The sequence below is a fragment of the Peromyscus leucopus genome, chromosome 6 (assembly GCF_004664715.2).
Source record: "Peromyscus leucopus breed LL Stock chromosome 6, UCI_PerLeu_2.1, whole genome shotgun sequence".
Classification (NCBI taxonomy): Eukaryota; Metazoa; Chordata; class Mammalia; order Rodentia; family Cricetidae; genus Peromyscus; species Peromyscus leucopus.
The window spans coordinates 92,333,284-92,360,217 of NC_051068.1; the positions used below are offsets into that span (position 1 = coordinate 92,333,284).

At 34.8% G+C, this 26,934-nt stretch overlaps 1 protein-coding gene across 1 annotated transcript in view; it reads left to right on the forward strand.

Moving 5' to 3' along the window:
* Positions 1–26,934, forward strand: part of Dpyd (dihydropyrimidine dehydrogenase) — an 847,112-nt gene that overhangs the window by 88,853 nt on the left and 731,325 nt on the right. Inside the window, exon 3 of the mRNA XM_028880091.2 lies at positions 20,821–20,903. Coding sequence (XP_028735924.1) covers positions 20,821–20,903 — 83 coding nt within the window. The remainder of the gene's footprint in view (positions 1–20,820; positions 20,904–26,934) is intronic.

Below are 26,934 nucleotides of genomic sequence, written 5' to 3' on the forward strand. Positions count from 1 at the left end.
GCTTTATCAGCAAGGTGATTCTGTATCTCAGCCTTTCCAATATTGGAGACTTCACTGATCTACTAGGTGGGAAGCATAAGCATTAGAGTCCAGCACTTACAAAGTACATCAAAATAATCACTAAGAAGAGGCACTCAGGCCTAAGGCTGAGAAAGGGCAGCCTATCCAAACTGTAGATTTTTGGTGATGAGTCAAGGCACTGATGTTTTGTAATGGGATTGAATGTGTCACTAGTCTCTTGGTCAATCCTCTATTTTTTTTTTTTTCTGTGATAATCTAAAAGGACCAGTTCAAAGTAATGATGACTGATAATGCCCTTACATTTCGAACTGATACTGTAATTTTCATCACATGTAAATGATCCAAGCCTTGCAATTTACATAATCAACTCTCTTCATTTAATTTTCAAATTTCATTTTCATGTCAGCATTTTGATCATGTACCATAAATATACCTTTTCCTTATAGTTTAAAAATGAATAATATTCCAACTTGTAAGAATATTCAGTTGTGCCAGATTTGCAAATATATTTATAAAGGTGAATGATAATATTGATCAATTTATTTTATATTTTATTTTTAACCTCTAAAAATGAACTGATATTCTTTTGTAGATAAGAATTCATGCCAGTATTTGTTGACATGAGGCATAGCAAATTAGGGGCTATACCTCAGAGCTAGAGCATTTGACTACAAAAAAAAATCAAGTTAAGCAGATTTTGTATTATTTCCATGAAAATTCTAAAGATACAAAAACTTGAATTTACAAATTTCCAGAAATTTATAAATAACCTTTCTTACTAGACAACTGAAATATCAAGGAAAAAACACACAGCTATAGAGCCAAAGTATAATTTGAAAATTCTTCCCTGAGCCTAGAGTGTATTTGGTTTATAAAGAAAACTCATTTAGGGCTGAGCACTCCAAAGACTTTCACTCTCTGCACATTGTACAGTTGTGGGGTTCTGTGTTAATTACCATCTATTGCAAGCCAGAAGAAGCTTCTCTTATAAAGGTTGAGCAGTTCATTATTCTATGGGTATAGCAATATGTCATTAGGAGTCATTTTATTGCTATTTTCCTTTAGCAGAAAAGTAGTAGTAGCTTTTCCCCCAGTGTCTACTAGTCCGGTTCTTGGCCACTTTAGCAGTGTCACATATGGGTTTCATCTCATGGAGTGGACATTAAATCCACTCAGAAAGTGATTGCTTACTCCCATAACATTTTTGATACTATTGTACCAGTATATCTTGCAGGCAAGTCACTATTTTAGGTTTCAGGGTTTATTGCTGTGAGATAATAATCCCCTGTTTTATCCTCTTGTAGCATGCAAAATACCCTTTGTTTTCTTTTATTATTTTTGTCTTATTCTTTTTTGTTGTTTTAATTTTGATTATTTGTGTGTATGAGTTTGTTGAGAGAGAGATGGAGGTAGGAAGGGAGATCATCAAGTTAGGTAGATAGAGAGGTAAGGAGGAGGATCTGAGAAGAATTGGGAAAGAGGAAACGATATCATCAAACTATATTACATAAAAAAAAAAACACAAAAAAATAGGATGAATCTACTTCAAGTCCCACAGTTCCAAATGTGCTAAAGTAAAAAATAATAATAAATAAAGAGTGAAGACAGCTTCATACTTACATTTTTTAAGTTATTACTTTAACATTAAATGTTTGGGCAAGTGGCATGTCTTCTACATTAGAGGAGTCCATTGTATCAATCAAAAAAAAAAAAAAAAAAAAAAAAGAGGAAAAGTGTTTCCATCCCTGAAACACAGGGCTAACTGTGATTCACAACCACTTAATCAGACATAACTTCAGTGTATTGTATTTCATGATTAGGATGTGAATAAATCTATTGTTTTTTTTTTTTCTCAAATGTTTCTTATGTCTCACAAAAGATACATATATACAAATGGTCAAATAGTACAACCTTGGGCTTCAAACATTTTCTAACATTTTAGTAGCCAACTATGAATTGTATGTTCAGTTTTTCTTTATGTATTTTTACACTCTCTGTGTAGTTTTGGTGCCTGTCCTAGATTTTGCTCTGTAGACCAGACTGGCCTCAAACTCAGAGATCCGCCTGACCCTTCCTCCTGAGTGCTGGGATTAAAGGCGTGCACCACCACCGCCCAGCAAAAAATAATTTTAATCCCTTGTTTTTGTTTCCTAAATCAGTGTTTTAATGGTATAAATTTTCCTCTAAGGTGCACTTTGGCTCCCTCTAATAGATATTAAGTTTAATGCTATTTTATATTCTTAATGTCCTTTACAAATAAAGTATGAAGAGCACTTGCACTAGAAATGTTATTGTAAATAAGCAAAGGGAAATTACTGGGGATACGTTTCTAACACAAGTGATAGAAAAAATATCACAAAAGATATGAAAAACTGCCAGTAAACAAAAGATAAACTCAGCTTCATCAGTGGGGATTAGAAGGTAGTTTTTTTTTTTAAATAAACTATGTAGTAATGCCCATTAAAAGGGGGAAAAGAGAATTTATTTCACATAAGAACTGTCACTGTCACACAAGGTATCTTTACAGCATTATCTGTAACAACAAAATGCTACAGCAAATTGCATTTCTATTATTAATATTGTCCTTTAATGTATTAGGGAATTTCAAGCATTGTCTCAATTTTAGAAGTACATTTACTGATCTTTTATTCATGCTAACTGAAAAACATTACTGATTCTTTTGAGTAATAAATCTTATTGAAAGACAGCTACACGTGTGACCTTCACAGCATATAAATAATTTTTAGTCATCTATCTATCTATCTATCTATCTATCTATCTATCTATCATCAATCATCTGTCTGTCTATCTATCTATCATCCTCATCATCATCTATCAATCACCTAACATCTGTCTATTTATTGTGTATATGCACATGTTTATGCATGTGTCTTCTCTCTCTCTCTCTCTCTCTCTCTCTCTCTCTCTCTCTCTGTGTGTGTGTGTGTGTGTGTGTGTGTGTGTGTGTGTGTGTCTTGAGTACATACACACTTGAGTACATCATGAGGACAAATTGTAGGAGGCTATTCTCTGTTTGCTCCTACCATTTTTTTCTTGGAGACTGAACTCAGGTCATAAGGCTTGGCAGCAAGCACCTTAACCCAGTGAGCCATCTCTGTCGTCCTTGCGGATACACTGAAGACTGTACTCTGAGAGAAAGAATATTTTATGAGGGACTGATTACTAAAGCTCTCAAGAAATGATGGCAGAAAGCATGTGATAGATTTTTGTTAGGCAAAGTTATATTTATTCACTGGTTTAACCAAAAATGAATGAGGCTGGATTTGTAAGGCTAATTAGAAATCTGTTTTCCTAAAAATGAATTTCTGAGCCTGTTTAAAAGCACCAACTTAAATATCCTATGGTAGCTTTGGTCATGCCATTTGATGCCACTCTGGAGGCTACAGTGTTTACCCAAGCAGCGACACCAACAACCATTAGTTTCCACTTGTTCAATGTATACCACTTTTTCCATGATGAGATATCATTGAATGGACACAACATGGAGTAATGTAGAAAATGCTGGTATGTAGATTATTGTTGTGACAGGACATTTCAAAAGACTTCTTTTTGCCCAGAGTATCTTTTCGACTGAAACAGTATTCCTTTTTTTTTTTAAGATTTATTTATTTATTATGTATACAGCATGTATGAGTGCAGGCCAGAAGAGGGAATCAGATTTCATTACAGATGGTTGTGAGCTACCATGTTTGCTGGGAACTGAACTCAAGACCTCTGGAAGAGCAGTCAGTGCTCTTAACCTCTGAGCCATCTCTCCAGACCGAGACAGTATTCTAAACATAAAAAAAAGCACTGGTGGTGGCACACAACTTTAATCCCAGGACTCAGGAGGCAGAGACAGGCAGATCTCTTTGCGTTTGAGGCCAGCTTGGGCTACAGAATGTGTTCCAAGAAAGGCACAAATTGACACAGAGAAACCCTGTCTTGAAAAAAAAAAAAAAGCACTAGTTTTCTTTTATCTCACAATATGTTCACAAGCTCACACCCAAGTTTATGGCCATCACACCCAGAGTCGTGGTGTCCAGAAGACAATAGCTATCTCTGTTAATTTTGAAATGATCTAGCCTAAGAAAAATTCACCAATCAAATACTTCCTAGACTAGATAATGGAGTATAGAGTTTACTGTTTGTTTTTAACATTTATTAAACTTAAATCAGACTTCTACCTCTTCTCTATTTTGTCTGAATGGAAGAAAATGTAATTTATGTTTATTAGGATAAAGGGCAGGAATAGTTTTTCATTTCACTTCTTCTGAGATGAGAGAAGATCTTATTTGTTCTATTAAAAGAGGGTAGTGTACTTCAACAGCTAAGTTATTTGATAATGCTTCAGGAAACTTTGCTTCATTTATTAAAATAAAAATTGTGAATATTTTGAATTTTCAGATTTTTTCTTCTGTTTGCCTGTTATTGGGTATGTTAGTGTTTGTGCCTAATTGACATTTTAAAAACATTGTTGCATTAAACTGTTTTGCTCTGTAGTATAGAGAGTTCATGGAAAATGTATTTATCCCTTCCATATTGACATACTTAGTGCTGATGCTTACAATTTTGGAACTGATAATCAGTTACTATTCTGGGAAATATGAATTATTTAATCAGTTCCAAACTTTTGAAGTAACTGTTGGGTATTTAGGAAAGAGAAACAAAAATTATATTAAGAGTTTAGACTATAATATATTGCTGCAGGGGCAGTTATTAAGGGAAAACACAGCTGACATTTTCTGATTTATGCACACAATCAGAGATGGAGTCCAAGGGCTGTGACATAATTATCTTCATGCTAACAATTTTTGTAAATCTCTTGACAGAATTTTAGCTAATTTTAAAATGCCTTCTGAAGATTAGCACTTAAAATTGTTGGGGAAAATGACACAATTTATTAGCAAGGGTATAATTGTAAACCTTCTAAATACTCATTGTGAATATCGTTTAGACAGTAACTCCTGCTTCAGCAGCTGGTATATAAGACACCAGTTTATGGAATCTTGAAACAACAGAGAATGGAATCTAATTAAAGAGGATTACATGCCAAAGAAAAATTATTAAAAACAGACTAATAGACAATTGTTATAGATTCAGAAACCCCTGCCAAATTCTCTTTTTGATATGAACTCATGTAGCTGTCAAGTAAAAGCCTTTATTCCTCCCAAACCAAAAGAATATTAGAAGACTTTCTCTTTTATGACTTAAAAATGACTGCTTTTCTGAATTTTAACTTAACACAAGGACTTCAATGGTTCTATTAATCTTTTTTTCACATATTTAAAATGCATGTGCCTTTAAAGATAATGATGAAAATTACTATTTTAGGGCTTTTTTTTGTTTGATTATCTATCTAGTACCAAGAATTCTATAACTGTGAATAGGAAAATGTTACTTTTTTTAATAAACAGAAATCGGCTATCAATTTAGTTACAGCTGATAGAGGCTTATGTTTATTTAGATTGCATGCTTGCTTGTCATGTACATTTAAAATTTATTGTACATTAAAGCTTGTTAACTTCCAAACCAAACTTACTAAATTGCTCCTTTCTCTTTGAATTTATTCACTTTGGTGTGATCCATAGGGATTTTTTCTAAACAAGAGACCAAGAGAGCTTTGAATGATAGACATCCACCATTAGTTCTTTATATAAAAGTGAAATAAATAGTGCTTTTCAGTGCTCAAGAATACATTATGTTCATGGCTGTGAGTCTGCCTAGTGTCTAGCTTTGCATCTTAACTGCTGTTTGTGGTGTTGCATAGGATTACATAGCTGTATGAGCTAAGTATACTTCTGTAGATTTGGGCTAATTTAAACAAACACTAAGAATTAATTGCTGAATACCAAAACTAATGTTTCCATGTCATTAATAAATGTATGACCAAATACTTTGGATTCAGTAAATGAGACATTTGTTTAACACTCTTAAGTGGATAGCAATCCCAAAAAATAAACACAGTGTATGAAAACATCAACCACATAAAATCATCTATGAGATGAAGAAACGTGCCAGAGTAGTAGCAAAGGGCTTGTCCCACCTCACCTCTAACTCCAGAACTTTGGTCATCTGCATAGACACGGCATATTCCAGTGAGAACTGTCTATTGCCTCACTTACATACCTCACAACAGCAGGGGCTTACTCAAAGTTTAAAGCATCAAGATGACATCACATATCTTACCTTTAGAAGATTAAGCTTCTAAGTGTGGTGATATGTCTATAGTTTTTCTATGCACTAATAATTAATGTAATTGTAATATTCTCTGTAAGTTAGAAACTAGCAATTTATTTTTTTTTATTTTTATTTTTTCACTTTCAGAAGACACAACTCAATGCAAGTGGATCAAATCTTTGGTGGTCATTTTCATGTGGCTTGCTCAAAGATGATATCAATCATATATGACAAAATGTGAGCAAGTATATAAAACACTCAGGGTGATAAATTTATTAATATTAAGAAAACTAATTTACTTGGTGTGGTGTCACATTCTTGCACCCTCAGCACTGGGGAGAAAGAGTGAGTGACTTCAGGCCATTCTTGGCTACACACCAAGTGTGTGGCCTGCCTGAACTATGTGAAAACCTGTTTGAAAAAAAAGCCAATTTTGTTTTTAAAGAAAGATATTCATTTATTATACTCTTGGTGAAAAGAAAACAATTTATTTTATTCTTGGTAAGGAAAAAACAACAAAAAAAAAACATTGTCTTATAGAAACATATTCATAACTGTACAGTAGACTTGTCATTTGGGAACATCCCCAAATTCTTAGAATTAGGTTTTTCTTTTCTTTCAATTGGGCTGCTCTTAAACTACTCATCAGAGGGGCTTAGAATTTTGTGAACTCTCATTCATTTTCAGGTTACAGAAAGGAACTGGTGCCAGCAAGCTAAAACTGTGCTGCTAACTGCTCCTTCCTGTTGGTCCAGTGCTGCAGATGCTGGAAATGGTAACGCCTGGCCTGTGCACAGCTAGGTGTAGAGACAGGATCCACTCGGCTGGCATTGCACCACCTTTGCTCTTCTGTCCAGCTGTCAATGCATCTTACGTCATGAGAATTTGGCTTCTGCCATACACTCAAGTACAGACATTTATACATGTGCATAATCCTTTAAGTGTTATGTGACTAAAACAAAATGAAGCCGTTAGAATGAACACTTTCCATGCAATGTCTGGAGAAAATGATTCAAAGGCAGATTATTATTTCTGATCAGAAAACTTTGTAGCTATTTAAAAATTCCCGATGAGGCCAATTCTGTAAACACCATCGGGTTCTAACGGCCTCACGTGTGTCTGATTTTTTTTAAATTTATTTTTAATAATCTTAAATTTTTTTTGTTGGAAATTCCCCTCTTCAAAACATAGGTGACTTGTAAACACATTTTATTTTAATTTGTTTTATACTCTAAAAAGATCATTTGATTTTAATTTATGAACATGTATAGGAAAAATTACCCAGAAAAGTTTGCGAGATTTGGGGCCAGAGAGTTGCTCAGCAGTGAAGAGCACTTGGTGCTCCTTTAGAGGACCCGATGCGGTCCTTGGCGAGCAGGGCTGGTGGCTCAGAACTGCCTGTCTTCCCAGCTACAGGGGATCTGATACTTTTATGAGCAGTCGCATATGTGGCAGACCCTCAAATAAATATATACTTAAAAAAAATCTTAAGAAAAAAGAGTTTGAGAGATTTGTCAGTTCGATCTAGACTTTTTAAAATGTATTCTTCTAAAATGTTTGTCAGGCATGCCTGTCTCTGGAGTCTGAGGAACTGATGGGATCCAAAGCTCAATGGGGCATTGTCTGTATGAGCCTGGGGATGCTACCAGTAATAATTCCCCTGAGAGCCTGTGCGCTGGGCATTTGCTCATTTGTTTATTTGCTTTGATTTGGATTGGGTTTTTTGAGGCCCTTTCAAATCTTCATATTCCTTTTAGTTACCATCTATGCTCACCAAACAATAACTGATTTTGATTTTCTATTTTGTATTAAGTTTTCTGGAGGTTGGATTTTATGTTTTTGCCATTATTGTCTGGTATAAGAGACAGTTTCAGTTCATGAATGAGTACACTTTTACTCTTCTGTTTTTTAAACTTTTTTTTTAATTAGCTTGGTTGTTATGAGACAAAGAAGAATAGTTATAATTAAATTGACAAAATTAATTTTATTCATTTACCAGATTGAATATGTAACTTGGGAGCATGATTACCCCCTAAGATTGGGGTGGACTTCAATGGAGGGTCACTTTCTTCCTAAATTTTATTTGCAGTTGTAATATTCAGCTTGTATTTGGTCCTTTTGGGAATGAATACATGCACACAAAGGTTCCCAGAACATCTACTAAAAAGACCTTTAATTTTTAGGGGTGGTATAGAAATAGGGGTAGTACATAAAGAAACAATATCTTGCTCTCCTTGAACCTGATATTTTGAAAAATAATTTAAGGTGAAATATAATGCCAAGTCCATCATATATCACAGAAAGAGCAAAGCAAGACAAGATTGTGGAAAGTAAGGGTGGCAAGTGATTGTGTTTTAAGGGCTCTTTTAGAATTTTTCTAAAGACATTATATGTAAACAAAGCTCTGAAGGTGTCAAGGAAGAGTATCTAAAGTACAGAACATCGTGTGCAAAGGCCTTGAGGAGAAATTATACTTTTGTACCACTGTTCCAAAGAATAACAAGTGACATTAGGGAGCCGAGTCCAAAAAATCACATAGGGATAGGGTTTGCCAGTTTTTACAGTTTCTCAAGGTGAAAGCAAGCTTTGGGAGTTGAAATGAGTAGTTTTCATTCTTCTAATTTCCTTTGGAATGGCTTTCCTGTTGTCAGGATGTTGTGAATGAGTACGTAATAATGGACTTACAGAAAATGCTATGTCTGTATTGTGAGTTTTAGCTATAAATGATACATAGGACTCAACAATATATTTTGGAATAATACTTGTTTCACTTGATAATTTTGTAAAGAATGTGCAACTTAACCAAAGCATATCTCCATATTATGAAAAAGTAGGTACTTTTTAAAATAATAAATTAAAATTCAATAGAAATATAGTAGTTAAATTCACTGACCTCTCATTGATACATGCATGAATTATTGGTGCACATCTGTAATCCCAGCACTTGTGAACAGAAGCAAAAAGATCAGAAATTCAGAATCATTTTCAGGTACAATGAATTTGAGACCAGCCTGGGCTACATAAAACTCTGCTTCCAAACAGTATATATAGCACTTAAACAGTGCTTTCTTACTCAGTACATATGTTCACACACATGAGTCATTGCGTTCATCGCCTCACTCATTCTCATTTTATGAGGGAATGTGTGCCTATTGAGGGGTCATTCATCTTTGTGGGGATTCAGAACCAGTTTAGTTGCAAAATTGGACCTCAGAAACAGATTTCCCATATGTGGAGCTCAGACCTTTCCTATTCTATGATGTTATTACATTTCCCCATGACTCATAAGATTCTCCAAGAGAGGGCCTGCTTGTAAGCTGGCCACCATTAGTGAAATGACATTATCTAAATATGATTACATCTTAATGTCCCCTGAAAGGATTAGACTAGTTAAGACACAGTGAAGGGAAAAGCAATTATCTACTGAAATATGAATCTCTTGATGAGAACTGGAAATCGTATCTTACTATCAGGATGCTCATGTGGAATTTTAAGAAATCTAAATTGAGTCATTATTTCTTAGAGTGTGGTATAGAACTTCGGTGAGGCTACCTTCAAGGCCTTCAGTTGAGTGGAGCAATTAAAATAAAGCATTTTTCAGAGGAACACTTTCACATAATTGACTCATTCTATAGAAGAACCTAGACCTTGGAAGTTCTGATTCCACCAGATTTGTATCTACTTGTATCATTTTTTTTCTGGATTTCCCCCCATAACACAATCCATTATATTCACTGCCTAACATACCTTGTTATTGCAATGGGAAAGCTTGAAGGAACAATTTTACTCAAGTTGTCCTCATATTTTACAGTAAAGAACCTAACATTGCCTCTACAGGACTGTTGTCATTCCTTGTGACAATTTCCTTAAGGTCCTTTAGTGTATAGTGCGTTGCAGGCCTCCCACTTCCTGCTATGAGAATTATCAGGACATATTCCAGTTCTTGTCAGCTGATTCTTCTTCTCCCACTAGATGTGAGGTCCTCACTTAGTACCATTCATCTTATTGAACTAAATTAGTCTACTTCAGTAAAAACACTGACCTAACACACGATTGATTGGTGAATCCTGCTTTTCATTGCCAGCCTAAGAGCCAAGGTGCACTTCTGGTGTGTTTCTTACCCACTTCCTCTCATTTCTTCTCTTCTTTCTTCTACTTTATTTCTCTTTTTAGTTTCTCTCCTTTTCTCTTTCACTTATTCTTTATTTACCCATCCTTACCTCTTCCTTCTCCCTCTCCTTTCTTCCCCCACGTTCCCTTTAATTTTTTCTTGGCTTATATGCCATAGGATTCTACTCTATAGCCCAGGTTGACCTAGAATTTGTTATGTGAATCAGTCTGGTGGAACTTGCTATATAGCTGGCCTTGAATTGATGATCCTCCTGTCTCAGCTTGTTTATTTGGGGATCATATATGTAAGCATCGTGCCTGGCTCACCATTTATTGTGTGTACAATAATAATTAAGGAAACTTAAGAAGCTTATTTCCATAACAAGTCTAGGATTGTCTCCAGTAGGCAACAGTGATGATGACCCAGACTACAGCCACTTTTGGCTTAGGCTCCTCACATCTTTGCTATTTATGTGGAAAACTTAATCATTGCAAAGGCACATGGTTCATTTGCCTCTTGTCTTTTTTCTCTATAGTGTGGCAACGAGTCAAAATCTTTCATATTTATATCTATAGCTCTGTACCTGGCACACTGGCTGACAGTAGATTATTCTTTATCAGCTGAAGGCTATTCAACCTTTTGCTTTTAGTTTCTTTGTCTTCTGGGACCTGAGTTCTTCTGGCTATGCCATTAACTTCCTAGGACCTTTCATTTAATAAAATTACTTTCCTAATTTGTTAAGTTTAGGTTATTTAGTATACGCATTCTAGTTTCATCTTGTTTTTTTGATATTTTGATTATTCAGTAACACATACAGACCCATGAAAATTAGGGCTTAATAAAAATAGCAGTGTCTAGGTTTTTTTTTTTTTTTTTTTTTTTTTTTTTTTTTTTTTTTTTTTTTTTTAGTAATACAATATTCTAGCTCTCTTTGCTTTACTTCATCCTACCTCCATCCAGAATGTGAATGAAGGGGTAGATATGCTTGATTGGCTTTTTTTTTTTTTTTTTTTTTTTTTTGGCACAGGTTAGACAAGGATAACTTATTTAGTGATCTTATTTAAATTTCTCAGTACTAGGGCATTGTGCCTGGTATTTTCTCCAGAGTTGATGTTGGTATTCTATATATTCGTTTCATTATTTTTTTACTTAATCCTTAATGCAGATGAATCATAAAACACCATAAAATCTACAACACTTGAAACTCTAGACCTTCCTTCCACCCATGGGGATTCATTTGGCAAGAAGCCACTGAAATAGGGTTTTCATGCTTAGTTTCCCGTTTCTCCTTTAATTGCTGCCAAAATCTGAACACTTGGGAATTTAATTGCTCATTATATTTGTCACAGTGGTGTCACAGACCCAAATAAAGACTGTTGCCTGCAAAATATTTGTGGATATTAATTTGGCCTAAACATGTGTATGTTGGATTCCTTGTTTCTCCACACTGTTAGGTATGTAGCACACACTAACAGAAGTATCCTGCTTGACATTCCTAGCAAACTATTATTCATCCATCCCAGAATCTGCATTTTGGTAGTTTCCAGTGGTTCCAGGAACTTTCTTACTCTGCAAAGTCAGCCACCAATAATCTGTGTTGTGTTTGCTTGATATTGTTTTCTGAAATTGCCCTACATTAACATAATGGACAGTTTCTTTAAATATATTTGCCATTTACAAATAAGATTTTATTTTTTCTTTGCTCTATACCCATGTGAACTGAGAGCTGAGAAAGGACTTTGGTAGGTTATTGGCTCAATTTTTATGTAGTGATTAATCCTTGATGTCAGGGAGAAGATAATGATGGAGAGCGTGACAGGGAACCTATGTGCCTCAGACCAATTGGAATTTTAATGCTTAAATTTATGCAGAAGATAAGCAGATGAAGGTGTTGGTTGCTTGAGCTGTGTGTTACATATGGTGAGAGCCTAATACTGTTAGAAATAGAATTCAAGCCCTGTGGAGTTTGATTCTCTTTTATATTCATGAAACGTAATAATCTTGGATTTGATTTTTATTTCTGGGTATGGAAATATTTTAGCTAAGGTACATTGTTGAAATACTTATAGTCTTACTTATTTCCTCTGTGTTTCATTGAGCATAATAAACCTCAGTCATGCTCAGAGTAGAAAACATGGAACATTCTTTCTTTTTCTTTTAGTCAACCTTATACTAAATTAGGCTTTCTATTTTATCTCATGATAGAAGATGCAGATCTGAGCTATCTCCAGGTAAATTCCCTCCTAAAAATAATTGAAGGTTGTCTTCTTTAAAATGCTGAATGTCCTTCATAGACTCTGGAATGTTCTCTTTAGCTAACAGAAGGTTGGCCTAATGGTTTCTTGAGCCATAGAGTATTCAAGGGAGCTTTTTTTTTTTTTTTCAGGTCTTTTGTGGCTCTGTCCTTTTTTTTATCTTTATTATAAAGAAATATTTGCATTTCCTGTCTCAATGGGGAAAATAAACAGTCAAGAAGTATCTGTGCGTTCGGGATGAATCTGAAAATAATTACAATCCAATTATTTTATGTCTTCTTTTATAAGCTGTACCCCCTACAATGGTGGATACAAGATAAAATTTAAAGTTTTACTGAGATGACGAGGAGGAAGTCATGGAGGATCATAGGGATAATGGAAACAGTAGGAAGGAAGGGCACGGAGGAAGGGATTAGAGAGGAAGCAGGTGGAAGTTTCATTATGTTTTGTATGGTACATGTATGTGTTCATGTTTGCATGTGGGTGCAAAAGAGCTTGTATGTGTATATACATAGAGGGTGGAGTTCTACGTCAATTTCTTCCTCCATCCTTCTTGCTTTTTTAGACAGGTGCTCTCATTGAACCTGGAGCTCATGATTTCAGCTAGGCTGACTAGCCAATAAACTTCAAGGGATCCTCCTTTCTCCACCTCCCAAAAGTTCAGATTGCAGGCATATGCTGTTGCACCCAGCTGCTCTACTCAGGTGCTAGGGATCCGATTCACATCTGTGTATTTGTGCAGCAGGCAGTGTACCAACCAATGAATGTCCCCAGTCCCACTGCTCCTTCTTTGTGGTCTCAATCCATGACGTCGTGTTAGAAAATAATACAAATATACATTTCCCTTTTCTTTTATGGTAGCAACATGTAGAATCTCAACCATCTGTATAATTTTAAACCTCTGGGTCTCAAACCTTAAAGTTTCCTCAAGAATTCTGTTTGTTGTTGCTGTTGTTGTCTGTGGATATTAACATAAACCGTTTTCAAATGGTGATCTTATTGGCTTGCATTTAAAAAAAGAACATAAATTAATTAGAAATAGTGAAAATTTTGCATTAATTCTTGCTTACTTCATATTATCATACAGCTTTCCCCAAGGCATTTCAAACACGATTACTTGATGACATAGGCTGGATGTTGTCCTCCTACTCCTGCTGGAATCCAAGCCAGTGTGTCATAATGTAGTAACAGGCAGCTTCCAGTCTTTGCCCTTCTTTATGATATTTTGCTTCTAGCATTATTGCTCAGGCATAGAGAGTAACTTTAAATGGCTAAACTACGATCTTCAAAATCCTCTCTTAATTATAGTACTTCAATTATCATGCCTTGCCAACGCTATTAAAAATTAAACTGCATGTTTCCTGCAGCACCGCTGGTTCTAAAGACAATAGGTAAATGGAAGATGATTGTTTTAAAATAAAAAGCTTCAGGTACAGTGCTGTGTAATTTTGCTAATTCCCGTTGGAAAATGCAAAGTCTCCAAGGCTTGCTTAAAAATATAATCAGCTGAACAAAAGCACCGTGGGACACACAGATTGATTTTTGTTAAATTACGGATAAATAGATGTGACCAAGAGATATACGGGCACAGAAATTTTTGAAAAAAAATAAGTATTCATGGCAATTAAACAGAAATATGTGTGTCCATGTCTGGTTTAGAAGTTGTCACTGAGAAGGCATCCATTTAATAAGAGGAGGTTTCATAGCAAGAGTCAGTCATTTAAAGTTTGAAAAGAAAAAATAACACCTCAGACTTAGCAGTAATTCACCTAAATAGTTAGCTGTAGTAATCTAATTCCAAAGAAAAGGAAGTTAAAAATATCACGTGACCAAAGAGGACATTAACACTGCTTTCCATTAATTTTTGAATTAAGGAACAAAAATATAGTGATTTAGAATTAAACACCCTGAATTTTCATTTGTGATGTCACCTCTGATGATAGTGGTCACCTACTTGGAGTGGGTTTTAGATGAAAGTAATAATTTGCATTAAATAGCAAATTAGTTTGAATGAATAATTGTGGTGACCCTTCTTTTTTTCCTTTCTTAAGACTTTTTAATCTTTTAATTCACTTCTACACATCAACTCCTCCCTTGTTTTTATAGAGATAATAGAAAACAAGCAAAAAATAGAAATTAGCCAAATAAATAATTACCCATAAGTTCAGTGGAATATTATGAACATTTAAGGAAAACTCTAGCTATCAATATAATCATTTCATGGTACTTCCTTTATACTTTTTCTACGTTCACTGGCAGTGTAATCAACCATAGACTCTACATGATCTCCTCAGCTCTCTTATTTTCACCCTAAGGAAAGGGCACTGTTTCCACACTAGATACAGCTATGATGAAGAACAGTGCTGTGAGAAACAGAGAAAGCTTAGTTGGTGTGCTGGCTAGCTTTATGTCAATTCGACACACAAACAAGAGTTATCTTAAAGGAGGGAACCTCAGTTGAGAAAATGCCTCCATAAGATCCTGCTGGAGGGTATTTTCTTGATGAGTGATTGATAGGGGAGGACCCAGTCCATTGTGGGTGGTGCCATACCTGAGGTAGTTATTCTGGATTATATAAGAAAGCCGCCTAGCAAGCCATGGGGAACAAGCCTGTAGGCAGCATCCATCCCATCCATGGCCTCTGCATAAGCTCCTGCCCTCACTGCTTTTGATAATGAAATTTTAAATGGGAGTATGAGTAAAATAAACCTTTTCCTTCCCAAATTAATTTTAGACATAGTGTTTCATAAATAGCAATAGTGACCCTGACTAAGACACTTGTTTTCCATAAGCATAATATTTAATTTTAAAGCATCTCCCTAAAAATTGTTATTTGTTTTCATAGAAGCATCTGCTTTAAAAAAAATCCATGTACGGTGGCTGGCGAGATGGCTCAGTGGTTAAAAGCACTGACTGTTCTTCCAGAGGCCTTGAGTTCAATTCCCAGCAACCACGTAACAGTTGTAATAAGTATGTACAGTCTCTCACATTTAAAAGTCCTTTATTTAACTATTTGTTTAATGTTGAAAATTTAGTCTTCTCCCCTTAATTCTCACTCCCATGAGAATGATGCATGAATTTCTGTAAGAACCAGTTTTGTCTAAAAGCTGATTAATTTTGTACAAATATTAGAAATGACATTTTACACTAGAGTATAAATATATAGTTACTTGAAATATATAGTCTATATATGTATATATACTTCCATATATATGTGTATACATACATACATACATACATACATACATACATACCTATGAGATGCTGCTGGGTTTTCCCCTTTTCTTCTGACTGTTGGTACTATGGCCAAATATAAAAGAATATTTTAAAAAATCACAACAACAACAACAAAGGAACTGTTTTCAATTCGGAAGTCTAGAGTCTAACCAGGCTTGGGTGTTAGTGCAGGAGAATTGGAAACATGTGCATGTACTGGCCTATTGGTACAAATCATTCAATTTCTCATTTTGAAATTATATCCAACCCTATAAATGTTGTTTTTTAATGTTCAACACTCTGGGTGTGGTATAGTGCATCTATAATCCCAGACCTTAGGATGCAGGTGCAGGAGGATCTTCACAGTCATCCTTAGTTGTGTAGCAATTTTTATTCACTTGGAGGAATATCTTTGAAATTTAAATTTATTTTTAAGGTAATATCCCAAGCCACACACATTGTGCATATTAATGAAATAACATGATATTTTGATATATATGTATATTATATCATGCTTAGGACAAGATAAACAAATCTTTCCTTCAATCTCCCTCAAAACCTTTTTATTGTTATAATTTCATGTGGAAGCTTAAGAGAACTTTCAAGAAGTTAATTCATCAGTGCAAAGAAGAGCCTCTTACCTCCTAGGGCCAGATACCTTCAGTGCTGTAGTAGACTATCTTGCCTCTTTTCAAAGTAACAGGTTTGTGGAATTATGTCACACATGCCATATAGTTCACCCTTTGAAAATATAATTTCATAATTTGTAGTCTATTCACAAGTGGTGTCCTAATTACCACAAATTCCAGGACATTTCTTCTCATTTCCAAGAAATCAAATTCCCATTAGCAGCACCCTACCTCGTGCTTTCTACAGCCCTTGGCAACCACTAATCTGCTTTCTATTGATTTGCCCAGAATAGGTATTTTATAAATGGAATTATAAAATGCTATCATTTATATATGACTTTTTTCCCACTTAGCATAATGTTTCATGGCTCATCCACAGCGGACAATGTATGTGACTTCACTCCTTACAGACAATAGTGGTCTGCGGTATGGTGATACCACACTGATTATCCATTTGTCATTTTATTGGCTTTTAGATTGTCTCTACTTGGTGTCAGTTATTGATAGTGCTGATGTGAAAATATGAATACACATTTTTATATGGAACCATGTTTTGTTTCATTATAAAACTCATATTATAAAAGTGTAATTGCTGGTCATAATTCTGTTAACTATATGTTGATTATACTCACCTGGTTCATGTGCTGACATTCTAAGACAGCACCAAATGTTTTCTAATGAGGTAGAATCTTTACATTCACATGGTCAGCATGTGACCAAACGAAAATGTAGCTCTCTGATGTTACTACCCTTCTTCCTGAATTTAGTGATTCATGATTCTTCTGAAGAATAATTAAGCGGACATTTTTAAATTTTCATTGCCCATTTTGTATTTTCTTGGAAATATATCTACTGAGAAGTATTTGCCCATTTAAAAATATAGGGGAGGCAGAAGTTGTCTTATTGAGTTTGAGTTGTATATTCAAGAGACAAGTCTTTTATCAAGTATGATTTCTTGGTCTTTTTTTTTTTTTTGATCTATGAAAACCCTGATTTTCATAGATTAATTAAAGTCAGACAAATGTCTCCCTTTGAAATGTTTTGAATTTTAGCTCTTGTCCAGGTCTGTGATCATTTTGAGATGGTTTTTGAATGCTGTGTGAGTCAAGAGTCTGACTTCACTCTCATGTGTCATTTCTGCAAAATCCATCCTGACTCACAGTGAATTTTCTTGGTTCATTTTTAAATATTGGATTGATTATAAGTGTTAGGGTCCATTTGCACTCTCAATTCTGTCCTTTAGTATGTATGTTTGTAATCTTTTGCCACAACTACACAAACTGTATTCATGGTAAAAAGGTTTTGAAATTGGAGTTCTAATTCCTGTAACTTCATTCCATTTCCTGAGCATGATTTGAATATCTAGCCTCTGGCATTCAGGTGAATTTTGGGAAGTTTCTCCAAGTTTGAAAAAAAAAAAAATCAAGTAGCATGTTGCTATGAATTGGATGGGGTCATTGGATCAATCCAAAGAATAGCACCACCTTAGCAATAGGATGTCTTCCAGTTCATTGTAATGGGATGTTTTCCCATTCAAAAAATTTTTTAATGTGCTTCTTTATAGTTTTTAGTTGTTTGATATTTCATTCTTTTTAATGTGACTCCAAATGACATTGTCAATTTTTAGATTATTTATTGTAGCCTGGCACATCTTTGAACTTGATACAAATGAAATAAGTCATAGATTAGATTCTGTTTTCAATTTGACACTCCTGGAAGAGGGAATCTCTTTAAGTGAGAAATTGCTTCCTTCGGCTTGGCCTGTGGGCATGTCTATAGTGCATTTTCTTAATGGCTAATTGATATAGAGGGCCTTCCTACTGTGGATGGTACCATCTCTAAGCACCTGGGCTTGAGCTATGTAAGAAATGTAGCTGATGTAACCTAGGGGTAAGATCATATGCAGGTTCCTCCATGGCCTCTGCTTCAGTTCTTTCCTCCAGGTTCCTGCCTTGATCTTTTGCCCTGACTTCCTTTAGTTGATGGATTGTTACTTGGGATTTGTAAAGCCTTTCCCTCTTGAAGTTGGTTAGGTCACTGCTTTATCACAGTAACAGAGAAGAAAACTAGAAGGGGGTATCTTTGAGTGTGTTTTCTTCTGTCTATCACTTCTTTGAATCTTAGTTATTTGAGGTGCCTCTGTGTTACTTAGTATAGTTATAGTCATTGATTCTCAGTGCTACATAGTTTTCTAAGGTATAAATGTATTACATCACATATATTTCACCTTAATATTAAACTTCTTTGCTTTTACTCTTGGGAATATGAAACAATGTCTACATTAATATTTCCCATAGGCCTTTGGATGAATACACTATACATTATCCTCAGGTATAACACAGCTGCACCAGAGAAGCAAATGGTTGACTGTTGAAGCGATAGCCTACGTTTTTCAAAGTGACTGTAACAGTTTTCAGGTCTATTATTAGCATAGAGCTTTTTATACTAGAACAGCAACACTGTATGGTCTCTTTTTCCTTTAACACACATCAAAAATATATAGTGGTGCTAAGTTATGGCTTAAAATTTCATTTTACTGTTGAATAATCATATAGAACTTTACTGTTGTTGTGGTATTTGAATTTTCTTCATGAAAGGTGATGTAATTTTTTTGTCTTTTCCTATTTAGTTATTTTCCTACATTTATTTGAAGGAATAAATTTATTTATTATAGTGTAGATATATAATTAAGGTGCATGGTACTGGCACAAGTATGGAAAATTGATCAATTGATCAGAATACAATTGAAAAAATAGATTCTGTCGGCACCGAAACTTAATTATGGGAAAATGACTTCAAATGACAGATGGTATTTAAGGAAAATAGTGCTTCATTGATTTTCTATATGATGTGATTTTCAGTATTAAACCATATAAATGTCACCTCACAGGCAGGTTTTACCAAAAGGTGAAATATACACCAGCAAGTCATTCTTATTAATACTAAAGGAAGCTTTCTTTACTTTGAAGAACATTTCAACTAAATGGGCCATAAAAACACTAACCAAATATTAGAAAAAAATAATATATTCAGGATCCTTAGATGCAAAAATTTTTCTTTGTGAGAAAACTAAAAATATGAAAAAATCCTAATCCAGAGCATAAAATGATTTCCAATGCATGTGTCCAACAAATGACTTTAGATCAGTTAAAGGAATCGAGAATTTAAGTTATTTCGGAAAATTTCAAGATTCCCATTATAAAGTAATTTGATTAAACAGTAAAACAATATTTTCCTTAATTTGATCTAGTTAAAATAGAAGAACTAAAGGTGAGCATGATGAATTGAATACCAGTGGGTTGCAAATTAATTAACTCTTGTACATTGGAAATCAATAATCTAAGTTCTAAGTCTTCTGAAATCCAGCATGTTTATTTATAACTTGGGAATAGAAATGATACATTAATAATTAAATTTTATTACTTAACTATTCTGCTTCTAAAATTAAAACAAAAGACAAAACCAAAATCCAAAAGCAAAAAAAAAAAAAAAATAGAAAACCCAAACTTTTTGTTGTTTAAATGCTACACTCTCTACAAAACATCAGTGTCTTAAAAGATTATAATAAATACCCACTTAGTCTAAATTTGATAGATGTTCTATATTCCTAAAACTTGTTACATTATATACAGTTGTTTGTGTAAAGTATACCATTAAATTAAGAATTGTAGTAAAAACTTAAATTTACTTTTAGAAATTTCAACGTGCTAGTAACCAGTATATTTACTACTTAATAGAAACATTTATGAAGTTTAAATTGCCTGTGGTGTGATTTCTTGATTTAATAGCCCTCAAATATTTGATATTACAGCAATCAGTTTGATGTATTTTGAGATTAAAAAATATGTGGATTCATACATGCAATTTCAAATGTAACAGAGGAGGTTGTTATGAGGACCTGGTTCTTAAATATGCTTAAAATTTGTGGAATTTTTATCACACTGTGACCCTCTCCATTTCAGTACACACTACCTAATTTTGAAATTAATCATTGTCATATACACTTATCAATGTTATTTTGAACTTATTTACTGATTTTTCTCTTTTCAATTTACGTTTGCTTTAATTAATTGGAGATTATTTTGGGAAACTAATTGCTATTCTGAGCCCTAGCAGTTTGGCTAGTTTTGTGTGACACTTTTTTTTACACCTATTTTGAAAAAATATATAAACATATATATTCAATATATATATTGAAAAGATTTCTCCTGCAGCTGCATCATAAGACTCGAGAGTTTGTGGCTGTTGAATTTCAGTGTCGATTTTAATGAATCCCACCCAATTAAAGCATTGTGCCTATTTTTCATGAGCCCATGATCAATACAATCGATTATATTTTTACATAACCGCATAGATGTAATTTTTATGGGGGTGTGGAAGATTAATTCAGTGTTTTAATGTGTTGCAGACCTGTGAGAAGCTGGAGAATAATTTTGATGACATCAAGCACACTACTCTTGGTGAGCGAGGAGCTCTCCGAGAAGCAATGAGGTAAGTCTGGGTCACCATAGCAACAGTCACAGATGTGGTAAAGAAAAAGTCATTCTTCATTATTGGGGGAACAAATGAGTTCATTGCCACCATTCAGCTCTGTTCTCTAAGGTATTAATTTGTCAGTAGAGGGACTTCCCTTGAGGCTGTACTTTGGTTTTGAAGCTGCATAAATGTTAAGCCTCAGTGCACAGTAAAAAATGTAAATGTTTAATTTGTTACTTAAAATGCTTACGGGGTGTCTTGTTTTATATTTATACTAAATTGTGCAATTGAATGAAAATATTGTTCATCTGAATTCTGCTTGTGAGTGGAAAATAAACACTGTGTAAAGGTAGCTTACCTGAGTACCATTTTCTAATTAATATTTAATTTGAAAAGAAGTACTTAAAATTCCATCTTTTGTCATATTTTAAAGATTAAAAATTATTTTTAAAATAACTTATGTTTTTTTCAGTATTTCAAAGCATAGAACTCCTTTCTTTTGGATGCAAAGACCTATAAGTAGCCTGATTTTTTTTTCACTTAACATTACTATTTTTATTTTCTCAAAAATCACACCAGCCTTGCTATCTTATTAATAACTTTTAATGAAGCATCCTTTACATTGGTTTTTAACTAGATATTAACAATGTCTGAGTAATCAGTTTATCATCCTTCGAACAAGAAAGTCACAAACAGCATTAGCCCTGAAAGTTCCCAGCTTGAACCCTACAGTGGCCCACTCTGCATTTCTGCAAAGAAATGGTGCATTTTCCTTTGTTTCCTTCATAAAAAATGTTACTTAAAAATTATCTTAATGCTCATTTGCTTTTAATGGCTTTAAGGTACAGAAAGTTAAACTAGGAGAAACGGGACGTCTGACAGACTTGCTGGGGGTTTCAACACGATTTTGTTTTTGCTGTCACACAGCTACCATATACTTTAGTTTAGAAGCCACTCTCATTTAGCAACCTCCCTTTTCCCATGCAAGCAGCAGGAGAAAGTAATTAAATTTAATAGAAGCTGCCCTCATTTTGAAGCCACTTCTATTTAAAACCACAGGGGGAGGTAATTAAATTTAATGGAAACAGTAGCTTCTACACAAAGATACATGGTACTTCTGTATCGATGATTATGATGTCACAAAAAGGGGAATAATATATTACTAGTGTGCAGGAGAAATTACCAGCCGGAGCAAGGGAACCTATTTTATTGTTAATGTCTTTACTAATAAAAAAGATGGAAAAATAAAACAGAGTATGCAGTAGAGAATTTGTGTCTATATAAAATGCAGTGGCAGTCTAGCAAAGTTTAAGTTACTGAAAATAATTGTAAATTAAAAATGAGGTATCAAATATACTGCAGGAAAGTCTAGGACAAAAATCATGAATGAACTCCTGTATTTAAATGTATTTTTTTATTCTTTATTGAAAACTACCACACTGTTACAAATTGAACATGTCATTTATGTAGAGCTTATATTATACTTTTGAATATGTGAAATGTGCATACTAATATCTATTTAGAAGCCAATTTTTTTTTGGTAATTGAATTTCCATTCATCGTGAAATAAATACGTAGACAAACAGGAAGACAAAGAGGATGCCAGCTCTCATGCTTTTGAATAAAAGAACTGAAAACTAAAAACACAGAGAGGATTGAAAGGGCTATGTGAATGGATGTGGATGTGAATGGGGGCAACACAATGAACGGAAGGACTTGTGAGCTTTGCAGGAGATCTGTCCGCAAGAAAAAAACAAGTCGAATTGTAGAACTGTAGATAAAACGATTATTAAATTCTGCCAGTTTTTAAAAGTAAATAGTATTTTGAACATACTGGGAGAGCTTGCTTTTAGAGAACAAGTAGGAATGAATGGGTGGGGGTGGGGAAACAGCATTAATTACCTAGTTGGAATGACCCCTGACCACCCATGCAATGAGTAGGGCAACAGCCCAGATAATTTAATTCAGAATTTAATCACATGGTGGTGAAATGCACTTGTTTACTTAGGCTGAATATTTTATGTGTCCACATACATGCATGCACATATGAATGTCTGGACTCACTAAATGCAATGAAATAATTTAGTAACTAGTAACATTAGATGATGTAGTATATTGTTCATGCTCACCTTCTGTTTTTAATACACCAAGAACTCAGTCTTTCACATGAAAAGAAAATATAGACAGAAGAGATCTCAATGTGATTCAAGAACTTTCAAGGAGAAAAGTGCATCTCTCATCTGTGAAAGTTCTTGCTCATATGAAGAATGGCTGGACTGACAGAGAGGTGAAGAGGTTGACTGAGGTTAAAGGACACTGTTGTATATAGAGAAAACAGTATAAAGTGATGAACAGGACACTGGAATGTAAAGGTGTGCTTTAAAAACAGTAAGGCTGTGATAGAAGGCAAGCTTGTGTGTGTGTGTGTGTGTGTGTGTGTGTGTGTGTGTGTGTGTGTGAATGAATTATTATTATATTTATCACAAACATATGCAGATGAGCTTTTTAAAAAAATTAATATTAGATCTCTTCCATGTCATGAATTCATAACTACAAATGGAGCAGTCAGGGTTTCACTGGGCTAATGGGAGCCACAGGACCTCAGAGCAGGTTTGGAGCATTAGGGAACAGGTAGCAATAACTTAGGGGAGCCTCAGTTAGCAGAGAGACTGACATCTGGAAGCTCATTAAAAATATTTTTGGTAGCAAGTGGTGCATGCCAACTTGATATAGAATCTAGTGTTCTGTGAAAAACAATTTAAATTATTTTAAGAAATCTTTTTTAAAGGATTTTTAGGATATTAGGATATTGTGGTAACATTGAGTATAAAATTATATAGGTAAATTTATTGTTCTATAGAATTGGAGTACAGATGAGAAAGTACCATGCAGGTATAGAAACTATATCCTTTGGTTCTTCAAAATTAGCTTCACTATCCATTGGAGGAGAAGCTAGGTCGCTCAGCTTTCCAGGCTGTATACTTGAATTTGCCCAGGGTTCCATACACTTAACAGTAGATCCTTTCTTTGTCCACCACCATGGATTAGCTTAACAAGGGAGGCATCCTCTTCTCTCACCAGTTCATCTATTCACCAGCTCTTCAGTGACTTCAGGTGTCCACAGGGGCACTCTTGTTCTGAGAATGTTTAGAGGTTGAGGGTGGAGGAGATAGGTAGGGCACATCTGGCTAGAATTGGCATATTGAACTTGACTCCTGTCCTGGGGCCTTTCTCCTGTTTGGTACCTCCTGATCTACTAAGCTTCTCCTGCATCTGCCCCTGCTCAGCCCTGTGTATCCTTATCCAGCTTTTCTTCCTGGCTAGTCTTTGCAATGCATCTTGAATCAGCTCATCAGTTTCATGAACTGCTCTAATAATGTCCAGGTCCTAGGTGTAAAGATGACTTCAGACTATGTAAAAAGAATAGGAACTACAACTTTATCTGTCTATTATTCTGGCTAAACAGCACATTAGGAAAATATAGTACCCGAGAGAGGGAAGAAGAAAAAGAACTACATGAAAATGATTTTTCTTTTCAGATACATCTGAGATAGTGAAGGCTGCCCCATGTGTGGAATGTGAAGTGGGCACCTGAAAAATATAGTTCCACATTTCAGGACCAAAAGTGAGGGTGATGTGCCCATTTGGAGTTTGTTAGTATTTTGATATTTGTAGCCATGGGAAGGTGTGGGATTTTCAAGAGTAGTTTATCAAATCAGAGAATGAGAACAGGAGTAAAAATCTAATAGGACAACTTTAAAAATGGAATATAGGAGAATGCATGTTTATTTGATTTCACCTAGAACTGGCAAAATGCTAGCACTCAACACTCTGCTAGGAGTAAGTTGTTGGACCCAGGGGAAGCAAGTGTGTGTTGGGGATGGGTGTGGGGGCGTGTGTACACACAGCCATGGCACACATGTGGAAGTGAGAGGACACATTATTGAGAGTCAGTTTCTGGGGATCACACTCAGGTTTTCAGGGATGGCAGCAAGCGCCCTTCCACACTTCCACACGGAGCCATCTTCCAAGATCCAGGTTTACGAATTCTTTTGGGGTTAACCCCCTCTCTCTGAAGAGGAAAGAGTCTGTGTGTGCTGTTGTTGCTGTTGTTTGGCTTTGTTTTCTGAGACAGTCTTCCTATGTAGCTCCAGATGGTCTGGCACCTGCTATGTTGTCCAAGTGGGCCTCGAACCCATAGCAATCCTCTTGCCTCAGCCTCCTGAATCACTACCACGGCTCAGCCAAGACTGCTTTAGTATTGAAGAGTCCAGCACAGAGTTCACGCGCGGGCAGCCGGATTAGTGTTGTTTACTCTAAGTCTTCCATTTTGCTTTCATGCTTTCCTTTTCCTCTTCTTAGTTTAATGTTTGCCACTGCCTGTGCAAAAGGAAGCTTCACAGCTGAAGTTACAAATGCTTTTATTAATAAATAGAAAAGGAAAGAAAAACATTTTAAGACTTTAAATTTCAATTGCTCACCTTCAGTAGTAAGACGGCTATAATATGGAGCATCTGAGGAGTGAAGATTGTAGTTGTTAGGTCTCTATCTACATTCTGTGGACCATAGAGACATTCAGAGCATGGCTACTGAGCCCACAAAATGTGGCCAGTTTATTAGAATAGTGGAATTGTTTATTGTATGTATTTAAATACTTTATTTAAAGAATTCACGTGATGACTGTGGTTTAGATGGTACTTTCCTAAAAGCAAGATTTTGTATTGCTAAAATGATATGCAGCAGTCTCACAGTGATGGAGTTACAGACAAGAGACAGTACCATTGTCATGTACATCAAACATAGGAGTGCTCTCTTTCTTATGAAGATGACAGAAAAGCTCCATTCACAACAGAGCAACAAGTGTAAAACCCAAGTTAACAAGTATGGGTTGATATAGAAGAGAAAAAAAAATGAGTATTATTCTCTAAATCATTATTTGTTTCTAAATGGCCTAAGAAGATCAACCAGGAAAATAATCCAATAAGTAAAAAGGTGCTAGGAATGTAGCTCTGTGGTAGAGCACTAGCCTAGTATTTGTGAGGCCCTGGCTTCAATCTTCAGGACTGAAGAAGGATAAGCTCATAATATATTAAAATTTAAAGAAGACAGTTGATGAAATGGATTGTCTTCAAAGTGAATGTAAGAATTCTTAAGCTTTTCTTTGTATTATAGTCACTCAATGGCTGTCCTTGGCAGGAATCCCTATAAAGATCTAGTGAAGTTATTCAGATAAAGTACCCAAATTATTCAGAATATGCTGAATCACTTAATAAGTGGAATAAACTTTTGCTGTTTCAAAAAGGGAAATCGCTTTATATTCCTATTGCAAATGGCCAAAGCAAACTTCGTGGGTATTAAATTGCTAAATGAAATAAAAATTAAAATGCCAGATTCCAATGGATTATGGAAGTGACCATATCTTTGAGGTTTGACAAGTGAAGATAATAAACTAAATATCATTGGAAATAATCACAAAGCTTTGATTACATTAAAAATCTATACATGGGAAAATATCAGCAAAATTTAAAGACTTCAGTTAACTGTCTTGCCACCTGTACAACAGATCAAAAAATAACTCGGTATATCACTGGAAAACTATGATTGAGATTATCCAAAATATTCCAACAGTATTTTAATCTGGCAGACGAAAGCTAAAAGCTTTAAAAAATTACAGAAATTGCTTGCAGGTGACTGTAACTTCAGTTCAGTGGGGAGAAGAGTTCTGAGTGCGAAGATGGCCATTCTCATGTTCACAGAGTCCATGAGGGATGTAATTTACTAATACGTTGAGGAATGAAGTGTTAATAACCACTAACAGCCTTAAAATAAACATATCCTTTTTATTAGTTTACCATCTATAAATGCCATTCAGAAGCCATAGAAATTACAGAAAATCTGAATATTTTTTTAAAAATAATGGACTGTATATAACCTTGGTCCAACTGAATAAGATTTAATTGTGACATCAACCATAATATTAGTTTTATCTGACCTATTTGTTCAATAAGATTGTAAATTTCAGAGACTTGATGTGAGGCATGAGAAT